The sequence below is a fragment of the Oncorhynchus mykiss genome, chromosome 18, assembly GCF_057628025.1.
Source record: "Oncorhynchus mykiss isolate SJ-2025 chromosome 18, ASM5762802v1, whole genome shotgun sequence".
Taxonomy (NCBI): domain Eukaryota; kingdom Metazoa; phylum Chordata; class Actinopteri; order Salmoniformes; family Salmonidae; genus Oncorhynchus; species Oncorhynchus mykiss.
In genome coordinates, this window is record NC_143039.1 from 43,948,503 (window position 1) to 43,960,788 (window position 12,286).

The following is a 12,286-nucleotide window of genomic DNA, read 5'->3' on the forward strand; positions in this document are numbered from 1 at the left end:
TAATGTTTCAACTTTTAACTTGATATATTTTTTTCTACAAAACGTATATGCTGACACTGGTATTGTGCTGGAGATGATGAAAATGAGTGTTGAAGAGTGGTGGAGTTGAACCCTTGAACTTTTCCTAACCAAACCATCAGTCCTAGCTTGCTATAATGAAAAATGAATTCAACAACGCCAATAAAGTTTCCAATTCGATCTTTGCTTTCAAAAGCAGCTCAAACATGTAAGAATGAACTTCATAGCCATCTAATTATTCTGCGAATCAGGGGCACAACTTTCACTGGGGAAGGGCGGAACCCACATTCTGAAATGGCATTTTTGTCCCTCTCAGTTTTATTATTGGAATGTGACACAAAACGAGGCAGCAGTGTGCTTTAGGACCACGCAGACGCCTCCCGAGCGTTAGGCTAGGCTGTTTGGCGTATTTAGACGGACTGGATTTAGGACCCCCACCGACACCACAGAGCGGGCTGACAAGGCTGTGTGAAGGCAAAGCCTCTGGAAGGCTGGTTGGACCTGCACGGGAGAGTTGATTAGAGTTCAGCAGTTACCTTTCCAGCTACACCACCGAGTTCTAACAGGAATAGAAACTGGCTACTCTTTAGTTGCGTGATGTAGCCGGCAAGGTAACTGCTGTTTAACATTTAAAAAAAGCTAGTATTGTAACCGACATGTAACGTTAGCTAATGTTTCATCCCCTCTCAAGTGAGGTGAATGAATAAGCTACGCTAGTGAGTAACGTTAGCTAATGTTTCATCCCCTCTCAAGTGAGGTGAATGAATACGCTACGCTAGTGAGTAACGTTAGCTACCACAGCCAGGTCAGCTCTGAGCCCCTAGTTATCTGTCAGATAGTAATAATAGCCCCCTCATATCGCTATCTAGCAGTTGTTTGTATGAACATGTTTTGTAGCCTTTGTTGTGTCACGTTTCAGAAGTAAATTAAATTGGCAAGTTTTTGCCAGTTGATGTACCGTTAGAGAGAGCTGGCCAAAAGTTGGCTTACAGTAGCTATCAAACGATGAAACCATCGGCCAAACAATAGAAGATTGATATTCTGAAGTTGTTTCAGTGCAATGGGAGTTGTATTAGTCAGTATGTCAATGTAACGCTATTGATCTATCAGTTTCCCGAGCAAAAGTCCCTACTTTTCACACTGACACAGTCATAAACAACTTTAACGTTACAGGTTTCACTGTCATGGTGCACAGTGGAGGTCTGTGCGGCTTTCTGTCTGATTCCCACCCGCTAACTTACCGCAAGAACTGGTCCCAAACCCAACCACAATGTTACTTTAGGCGTATTTTAGGCATGGCAGCTCACTTGCCAGCCATGGTCACAGCAATTTGGCACCCCATAGGCAATATAAAAATGAATACAAATAATTTAAGAAATAGGTTAAATGACCAGAGATTCTCACATGGCCCTTCCATTGTATTACTGGGCTATATCAGCCAATATGCTCGATGTAGTTTGAAGAGAGACTTTTGCACTTTCTCTTGAGCTATTTGTATAGCCTACCTTTAAAGGAGTGGGAAGACAGAGAAATATGGGTGATCAATATTTATCCATATTTCTACGCAATGTAGTAAAGTATAGCCTAATCATAGGTCTATTTAGGAAGCCCATTTCCATGGAAAGATAACTGTCCCGTGTTTCTCCGACCATGTATACATAGACGGCTCTATTTAATCGAGACCACAGGCGCACCTGACCTCGCAGGTATGGCTACTGAACTGGAGGCAGCAAGAATGATGACTGACACTGATTTGCAGGCAGAGACAAATAAATGATAACTTGTTGATTAAAAAAATAAAAAAATAAAGGCAACGCTGGCACATAGTCTAACCTATGTGCGTGCTGTGCTTTTTCCCTTTTCAAATTATGATGACCATTTTTTTAAATTACACTTCGACTCACGTTGGTTGAGCGCCCTCCACTTCTTTTCATTATCAATATTTATTTACAGACACTACACTACAGTCTAATCAGATTGAAGTTCATTTCATATTCAAGTTAACTGCCATGTGATTCTCTGCCCATGTGGGCAGCCTACTCTATTTCAATGAGACCACACATACTGTACTAGGCACACTAGAACTCTCACGCCCAACTAGGAGAGGTAGGCTACTGAAGTTGAGGCAGCGAATTCTGAGTGTGAATAATGCACACAAAAAAAGTGCTTCTAATACAATAGGTAGGCTAACGCGTACAAAGCAGAAAGAGGGCTGTTTCCAAATAATCTGTGGGACAACAAAAATATTTTCATCCCAAAGTCATCTGTCTGACTGCCAGCAGCATGAAAAATGCCAACCGCATCACAATGATCTCTGTTGGGACCCGCAGGTCCCGCAGGCATCCCGTGGGAATGTTGCTCTCAAGTGCTTATTAGCTGGATCAGATGGTGACAGGGGTCCCAGCAGGGTCAGACAGCCACGGAGGACCAGTCTACGGAGCTCAGGGGAATTTTGCAGTATATTTAGTGAATGATACAAAGTTCTATCTTGAATTGACCTACAGCAGCTACAGGGCAACAGTTTTAAGTTTAAAGCTACAGTCTGGGATCTGGGAATCATGGTTATTTCAATTATTGAACCGTTGATTCTATTCTTGGACAATATAATGTAAACATGTACATGGAGGTAATTCTTTGCCGTGCCTCATTTTTAGGAGGATCAGATGGTGACAGGGGTCTCAGCAGAATCAGGCAGCCAGGGAAGACTAGTCTGTGACAGAGGCGAGGTGAATTTTTGAAGACACAACACTTTATCATCTCTGTCCAGCAAACAATGGATGCTATTTTAAGGCAGTCTGACAAACCTCAAAAGTTGATTTCCAAACTGTATCAAAGGGCTTTTCCCGATGACACAAAACATAAATGTGAGGAAGGCCTGGGAGACGATGATGATGAATGATATGTTAGAATGCCCAGTCATGTTCATATAATCACAGACCATTCGTAGAACATACTACATGCCAGTGAAATGGAATATCATGCACAGGTGTTTATTTAAAAAAAAATATATATATATTTGACCTTTATTTAACTAGGCAAGTCGGTTTAAGAACAAATTCTTATTTTCAATGACTGCAGTGGGTTAAATGCCTTGTTCAGGGGCAGAACGACAGATTTGTACCTTGTCAGCTCAAGGATTCGAACTTGCAACCTTTCAGTTACTAGTCCAATGCTCTAACCACTAGGCTACGCTGCCGCCCCTATTTGCATATGTTGGGGTCTTGTGAAGGCTGTCTGAATTCTAGCAAAGAGTATGTTCTTTTATCTAAGCATGTCTTCAGATTCTCCTTCTCCCTGTTTTTGTTTGCTAGGAAATGTTGATACTGGAGACTTATCAGAAGAAACTTGTGTAACCAAGCATTTATAATGGCTAATAAATTCATTGCCATTATTTGGACGGTTGGTTATCCTCCCACAATGTATGGAAGAAATGAAAAGTTATGCACAGTATCACTAGATGTGTTTTAAGATTAAGGGTATACTGTGCAACTTTCATAAGGTCTGGATGCCTTATATGGAATATTTCACGACAAAAGGGAGTCTGTACTGAAAACATGCCTACTTCAGGGGAGACTTAGGCAATCCCTAGCTGCTGGGCTGCACAGTCCTGTTGTCGCCTTGGCCTAGTGAATGAATGTTTCACTAAGATCCTAAAGCTGAGTGGGGTGTGTTGGGTTGGAGCGCTACAGGGCCGTGGATCCCTAGGGACAGAACGGGTTGACCCAGCTATATTGTGTGCAAGTAAAGAGCTCAACAGTACTATTAGGCCTATGATGTGAATTATATGCAGGGTGTACTGTTTCTATTTGTTAATGTGTAGGTGTGTTTTCAAATAGCACTGCTGGGTGATTTAAAAAGTCATAGTCAATCGATCAATAGTATAACACTCTTTGCAAAAACATTTTTTTTATTTTTTTTTACAATATGTAGAATCTATGAGAATAGAATGGTTCAGAACTTTTGTGAAACATCACAGCACAGTTGAAAAATATATGGCAAATAGAAATCCAATATGGATGGTGTTAAGAGGTAGATGGGAGGGGTTGAATGGAGCTGAAGGATGGGACTAAAAACAAAAGACAACTATTGTAAACTATACTGTGTCCGTAAAATGTATATAGTATGTATAAGCTAGAAGTAGTAGCCTAAGTGTTGTTGTCCATTAGTTTACTCCAATTAGGGTTAGGGGAAAATATATATATACACACTACCGCTTAAAAGTTTGTGGTCACCTAGAAATTTCCTTGTTTTTTAAAGAAAAGCAAAAAAAATTGTCCATTAAAATAATATCAAATTGATCAGAAATACAGTGTAGGCATTGTTAATGTTTTAAATGACTATTGTAGCTGGAAATGGCAGATTTTTTAAATGGAATGTCTACATAGGCGTACAGAGGCCCATTATCAGCAACCGTCACTCCTGTGTTCCAATGGCAAGTTATGTTAGCTAATCCAAGTTTCTCATTTTAAAAGGCTAATTGATCATTAGAAAACCCATTTGCAATTATGTTAGCACAGCTGAAAACTGTTGTTCTGATTAAAGAAGCAATAAAACTGGCCTTCTTTAGACTAGTTGAGTATCTGGAGCATCAGCATTTGTGGGTTCGATGACAGGCTCAAAATGGCCAGAAAAAAAAGACCTTTCTTCTGAAACTCATCAGTCTATTCTTGTTCTGAGGATATTCAACATGAGAAATTGCCAACAAACTGAAGATCTCGTACAACGCTGTGTACTACTCCCTTCACAGAACAGCGCAAACTGGTTCTAACCAGAAATTAAAGAGGGAGGCCCCAGTGCACAACTGAGCAAGAGGACAAGTACGTTAGTGTCTAGTTTGAGAAATAGATGCCTCAAGTCCATAGTTCATAGTACCCGCAAAACACCAACGTCAACAGTGAAGAGGCGACTCCGGGATGCTGGCCATCTAGGCAGAGTTCCTCTGTCCAGTGCCTGTTATTTTGCCCATCCTAATTTCTTTGCATTGGCCAGTCTGAGATATGGCTTTTTCTTTGCAACTCTTTGCCTAGAAAGCCAGCATCACTGTTCTCTTCACGTTGAGACTGGCGTTTTGCGGGTACTATTTAATGAAGCTGCCAGTTCAGGACTAGAGGCGTCTGTTTCTCAAACTAGACACTAATGTACTTGTCCTCTTGCTTGGTTGTGCACCAGGGCCTCCCGCTCCTCTTTCCATTCTGATTAGAGCCAGTTTGCATTGTTCTGTTACCACCTGTTAAATCTATGACGTTAAAATGCCTATTTACTCTGTTCCATCTGACTGTTCCATCACCCCAGCCAGGCAATTTATAAACTTGATCTCCACTAGACATTATCTTACATTTCTTTTCGACTAACATTTAGTTTTCAATAGCGGAGATTTGTATAAAGCTTGCGGTCTGCCTCTGACATTTTCAACATTGTTTCAATATTCAAATTCGATCTCCAAGCGGTCCCATAGCAATGAACGTGTCGGGAGTCGGGACGACACAGACAGGCAGAAATTCTCAGCCATTCAAAATCATGAATCAGCTGGCATCATTTTTATGGCTATATACAAATAAATTATTGGTTCTCGGGCAAACGAACCGATAGAACGAACGACCAGCCGGCTTGGGAAGCAACTCTAGATTTGTGTCGGGACTATATCTTGTGGAAGGATGAAATAAACTCAGCAAAAAAAGAAACGTCCCTTTTTTAGTACCCTGTCTTTCAAAGATAATTCGTAAAAAATCTAAATAACTTCACAGATCTTCATTGTAAAAGCTCTAAACACTGTTTCCCATGCTTGTTCAATTAACCATAAACAATTAATGAACATGCACCTGTGGAACGGTCGTTAAGACACTAACAGCAGGCAATTAAGGTCACAGTTATGAAAACTTAGGACACTAAAAAGGCCTTTCTACTGACTGAAAAACACCAAATGAAAGATGCCTGCTCATCTGTGTGAACGTGCCTTAGTCATGCTGGAAGGAGGCATGAGGACTGCAGATCTGGCCAGGGCAATAAATTGCAATGTCTGTAATGTGAGACGCCTAAGACAGAGCTACAGGGAGACAGGACAGATAGCTGATCGTCCTTGCAGTGGCAGACCACGTGTAACACCTGCACAGGATCAGTACATCCGAACATCACACCTGCTTTTCTGAAAATAAACATTGCAAGTTCTTTCAGTCACCCATTTTCAGCCTTATTATTTATTTAATCAATTCTAGATAGTGAGAGGACGTTTTTTGTTGTTGCTGAGTTTAGTATGAATAAATTCATCACATTTTTTTATGAAAATATGTCAATCATTATTTGAATATGTTGGTAACCTGTTGTATAAAAGTGACACGTGCCAATATATCCGCCAAACACCGGCTTCGAGGGCATTATCACTTAAATAATGCACGCTCTAGACTACCTTTGAAGCCAATCAGAAATTAGCATTCAACAATGTCATGCTATAACTGAGCAATAAGGCCCGAGGGGTAAATGTGGTAAATGGCCAGTATACCACACAGTGGAGTGTCTGGATACAGCCCTTAGCCGTGGTATATTGGTCATATACAACAAACCCCTGAGGTGCCTTATTGCTGTTATAAACTGGTTACCAATGTAATTAGAGCAGTAAAAAGAAAATGCCTCATACTCGTGGTATATGGTCTGACATACCATTCTGGGCTCGAACCATCCATTTTATAATTAAGCAATAAAGCATGAGGGGGTGTGGTATATGGCCAATATACCACTGCTAAGGGCTGTTTTTAGGCACGATGCAAGCAAGTTTTCTGAGCCATGAATGTTGAAAGCCGTGGTATATTAGACCATATGACAAAAACATTTAATTACATCAAATTTTGTTGGTAACCAGTCTATAATAAGAATAACACACAAGGGGTGTGGTATATGGCCAATATACCACGGCTAAGGGCTGTATCCAAGCACTGTGTGTTGTGTCGTGCCTAAGAACAGTCCTTAGCCATGTATATTGGGCCTTATTGCTTAAATATACCATGGCTGAGGGTATATTATTGTTCTTACTCACAACGAGAAGCGGAGTGCCCGGATGCAGCCCTTAGCCATGTTATATTGGCCATATACCACAAGCCCTTGAGATGTCGTATTGCTATTATAAACTGGTCACAAACATAAATTAAACAGCAAACTAGTATTTTTGCGTCATAGTCGTGGTATATTGTCAGATATACACAGCTGAAATGCTGTTTCAGCAATCAGCATCCAGTACCCAAACTACCCAGTCTGTAATGTCGTATAATACATACCTGTCCCATCATGGTCTCTTTGTACTGCTTCTTCTGGGTGACCTTGATGGGCGGCAGCTTGGTGACGGCTGACACCAGGAAGTTCATGAGGATGTCCTCACAGTTAGCCAGCTGGTCCACCATGCCCTTCAGGCTGGCAGGCAGGAAATTGGTGTACAGGAAGTGGTAATATCTGAGGAGGAAGAATAAGTTAGTGAACAGGAAGTGGTAATATTTGGAGAGGGAGAAGAAGAGTTGAGAGGAACATTTGGAGGTATTTGGAAAGACCTGGGACTCATTCAAGATTAGAGTTTGGATCGATTGATTGATTTGATTGAGTTAAAAGCTAATCAAAGCAGTTCAATGTAAGTTTGATAACAGTGCTGAAATGAGTCTTTGTTGAACTGAATGAAAAATAATGCAATGAGGGTTGGGACAGGATCCACAATGCACCACTCAACATGACTGATGTACAGTATGTGGCCTCAAGTCTACTTCCTACAGTAGTGTTCAGTGGAGGTTTATGTCACTTTCAATTGTGTTTGATACCTTGTCCATTACAGCTATTACAATAAGCCCGTCATCCGATTTCTTAATCCACCAGCCTCCACTGGTAGTCAATGCTTGTCTTGGGCACGAGCTCACCAGAAAAGAGTACTGGCACCTCAAATGCTCTACTGCTTGAGTTCCTGCACCTGTTATAGAATATTAGCTCAGAAAGTATTGTGAAGCTCCTGTACCTAAATATAAACACTACCAGCCCCCAAAATAAGTACCGACAACTATTTCAGTCCAAGTCAAGCACTGCTGGTAGTGTAATACTGTTGAACAGGGTTAAGTTGCACCTATACACTGATCTTGGGTCAGTTTTACATTCTGGGGGGAGGAAGCTGATCCTAGATCTGTGCCTAGGGGAAACTTCACCCTGGAGCTTGTTCTGTAGCCTACTGTACCTGTGGTAAATGGCAGCTCCGGTCAGCACCATGGAGTAGTCGTTGGTCCACTTGGAAGTGTAGCCCCAGCGCTCTTTGTTGCTGTCCCAGAAGTGGCTCCGGGCCGGGTAGCCCACCAACCTCTCTGGGAAGCTCTGCCACACCGTGAAGGCAAAGTCCACCTGAGGAGGAAGACAAAACTGGTAGCAGACACGCATGGATTCCAGTCATTGCACTAGCGCTAGTTAGCAACTTCCTTCAAACTGCACGCAGACAGAAAAATGGTATCCAAGAGTTCATCTGACTATGGGGAAGTAGACAAAGGGCCTCATTGCCAAAATCCCAAAGTATCCATTTAATACACATTTTTACACTCAATGAATGCACACTGTCCATGTATTTCTATTTAACTTGGCAAGTCAGTTAAAGAACAAATTATTATTTACAATGCCGGCCTACCCCGGCCAAACCCTCCCCTAACCCGAACAATGCTGGGCCAATTGTGCGCCGCCCTATGGGACCATGCACAGAGGCATAGACAGATACGCGCCCTCTCTCGAATGCCGCATCACACAAACTTATTACACAAACGTGTTTTCAAAAGCTCTCTGCAGTTGGCTGACCTCTCGCTGGTTGATCAAAGCATTTAAATAAATAATTAGAGAAAACAGACAGGGTCAGCCTGGTTCCGGCAGCAGCCAGACAGAGCCTGCGTTCCAAATAACACCTTCCTCCCAATAGAGCACACTGCTTTTGACCAGGCCCCATAGGGGAAAAGCAGTCAAAAGTGGTGCACTAGGTAGAGAATAGGGTGCCATTTGGGACACAGACAGCGCCTCCACCAGAAACGGAATTAAGAATGTGTAATAACAGCCACAGGGTCATCACAAAAACAGCCTTTATGGGCTCCCACTCAAAACCTCGTCTCGGCGACATCTGTGTTCTCACGGTGCTATGCCAAACTGTGTGCCTGGCTCAGCTCGAGGAATGAAGAGAAAAGCCACCCCAGGAAGCAGAAATTAAACCCTTATTAAAACAGTCACAATGGTGGTTTCCTCAATATGCAGGGGATTCGCGACGTGATAAAAGATGCCAATTAAACAGAGAGATGGGGAGAGCAAGAAATGGAGAAAAAGAGTGAACATGAGAAAGGTGTAAGGAGTGGGAGGGATAGAGAAGGAGTATGAGAAATTGCTAGAGATAAAGAGGGCAAAATAAAGGAGAAGATGGATCCCTAAGTACTATATAAGAGAGGGGGAGAAGAGAAAGTTGCATTCGGGACAACAGTGAGGCAGTGAAAGAGGTAGGTTTGGAGCTCACTATACTTTGACTCTCTTTCTCCCCATTTCTGTACTGTAGGCTTGGTCTCTGTCAGGCGTGTTGTGCTGCCTGGAGCGTGGAGAAGTGGAGCTCCCTCACTTTTTTCAATTTGAGAATACACAAAGCTGGTGAAACTATTTCTGGAATATGTTATAAATTACACTGAACAAAAATATAAAATGCAACATGTAAAGCGCTAGTCCCATGTTTCATGAGCTGAAATAAAAGATCCCAGACATTTTCCATAGGCACAAAACATTTATTACTCTCACATTTTGTGCACAAATTGGTTTACATCCCTGTTTGTGAGCACTTCTCCTTTGCCAAGATAATCCATCCACCTGACAGGTGTGGCATATCAAGAAGCTGATTAAACACAGGTGCACCTTGTGCCGTGGACAATAAAAGGCCACTAAAATGTGCTGTTTTGTCACACAACACAAGGCCACAGATGTCTCAAGTTGAGGGAGCGTGCAATTATACTGACAGGAATGTCCACCAGAGCTGTTGACAGATAATTTAATGTTCATTTCTCTACCATAATTCACCTCAAATGTTGTTTTAAAGAATGTGGCAGTGCATCCAACTAGCCTCTTAAATGCTGACCACATGTATGGGGTTGTGTGGGCGAGTGGTTTGCTGATGTCAACGTTATGAACAGAGTGCCTCATGGTGGCGGTGGGGTTATGGTATGGGCAGGCATAAGCTACGGACAACTAACACAATTGCATTTTATCGATGGCAATTTGAATGCACAGAAATACCGCGATGAGATCCTGAGGCACATTGTGAGAATCATTTTTTAAGGTATCTGTGACGAACAGATGTATATCTGTATTCCCAGTCATGTGTAGGCTGTCATTGTAAATAAGAATTTGTTCTTAACTGACTTAGATAAATAAAACATTTATGTGAAATCCATAGATTAGGGCCTAATGAATTTCTTTCAATTGACTGATTTCCTTATGTGAACTGTAACTCAGTAAAATATTTGAAATTGTAGCATGTTGCATTTCTATATTTTCCTCAAGTTATATTTAAATTAGCACAATATAATGACAAACCAAATTAAAATGTATAGCAGCCGAGAGGTATATAAATTGTGGTTTCTTCCCCGTCTTCTCTCTGGCGGTGGCGAGAATGATGAAGAACTATACTGCGTAGTGCATACTGCGGAGGCCAGTCAGAGGCTTGACCACTTTGGCCAATCAGAACGTTGGATAAAAAAATACAAAAATTTAATCACTGTGTCTGCCTTGACATTCATAAAACTCCACAGACGCCATCGCCCAGTGGAACCCTGAACGATATATGACCACATGGTTCCAGCAACACCGCTCTGCGCCGAGGACACCCAAACCAAGAGTGGACACAGCAAATCCCATGGAGCCGGACCCTCTCTGAAAGTTGCTGTAGCCCTTCTTGGGATATATTTAGCCTACATTGGCTATTGGTTGAGACGCAGGGCTCGATCTGGCTTGGTATGTCATGGTGGGCAATTGGAAGTGTAAATTTGGGCCAAGTAGGAGGTAATAATGCATTTAGGTTACAGTTTATTGTGATGCATGAATTAATAAGCACTCCAAAATATAGAAAACAAATATTCTGCAATTCTACATAGTAATGATTTACGTTCACTACTTGGTCAATTGATTTGATAGCATGTTTAATCTACCAAATAAATTCTATGAATTGATAGTTCACCTGTTTTATTTTATTCTGTAATAGGGTATATTGTAACCATGTGTTCAAGCTAATCAAATCAAAGTTTATGATACAGTGTGCAAGCTAGACAAACTGAAATGCCTACTCGCAAAAAAAGCTCTCCTCTCCAACAGTGCAATGATATTCAGCTATGTGTATTTACTAATGTCAACAAATAGCTATACCAAGCAGTCGTAGGCCTATCAGGCAATAGGCCAAATGAAAATGGTTGTTTTTTTGTTCCTGAACTGGCCAAATGGCAGAGGTATCCTTCAGCACCACAAGTTAAAGGTTAAAAAGTTGGTTCAACTTCAACATCACAGTGCAATCCTGGCGCTGTCCTTTCAGCACCACGAAGGACGCTCCAATCGCTTAAAATGACATATCGTCCAGATCTGTTGCCTACGCCTAATAGTCCTACGCATCACTTATTATTATTATTATTATTATTATTATAAGTGATGCACCGATATGACATTTTTGGCCGATACCGATATCCAATATTTTCCTTGCCAAAAAAATGATACAGATAACCAATATAAAAAAATGTTGCGGCCTTTTAAGCATTCTAGTACATAGTTAAACACACACACATGGATGCAGCGGTGTAAGGACTGTATCTCAGTGCAAGAGGCGTCACTACAGCCCCTGGTTCGAATCCAGGTGTATCACATCCGGACGTGATTGGGAGTCCCATAGGGCGGTGCACAAATGGCCCAGCGTCGTCCGGGGTAGGCCATCATTGTAAATAAGAATTTGTTCTTAACTGACAATCAACACCTATTTCCTTCACTTACTTGCTGTGCTGTTTCGTTGGTCATTTGTTCAGTCGTTTCATTCTCACCCAGGATTTCTATGGAACACCGTTTGGGTCTTTATGTGTAAAAAAATATACTATTTAACACCATTTGACGTGTCAATTAAGCTTGTTGACCAATCAGGACCTGATTATGACTGCAGGTCACATAATAATTGAATGCGTTCATACATTTTTACGTAGTTATTATACATTGATTACACTATCACTTGTATTTCATATGTGTATGCTATGATACTGGTAAAGTTGTC

At 41.5% G+C, this 12,286-nt stretch overlaps 1 protein-coding gene across 1 annotated transcript in view; it reads right to left on the reverse strand.

Annotated features, from left to right (window-relative positions):
• The window catches only part of ext1b (exostosin glycosyltransferase 1b), a 111,939-nt gene that overhangs the window by 4,884 nt on the left and 94,769 nt on the right, over window positions 1-12,286 (reverse strand). The window contains exons 9-10 of the mRNA XM_036952640.2: window positions 8,216-8,376; window positions 7,284-7,455 (exon numbers count right to left, since the gene is read on the reverse strand). Of these exons, the coding sequence (XP_036808535.1) occupies window positions 7,284-7,455; window positions 8,216-8,376 (333 nt within the window). The remainder of the gene's footprint in view (window positions 1-7,283; window positions 7,456-8,215; window positions 8,377-12,286) is intronic.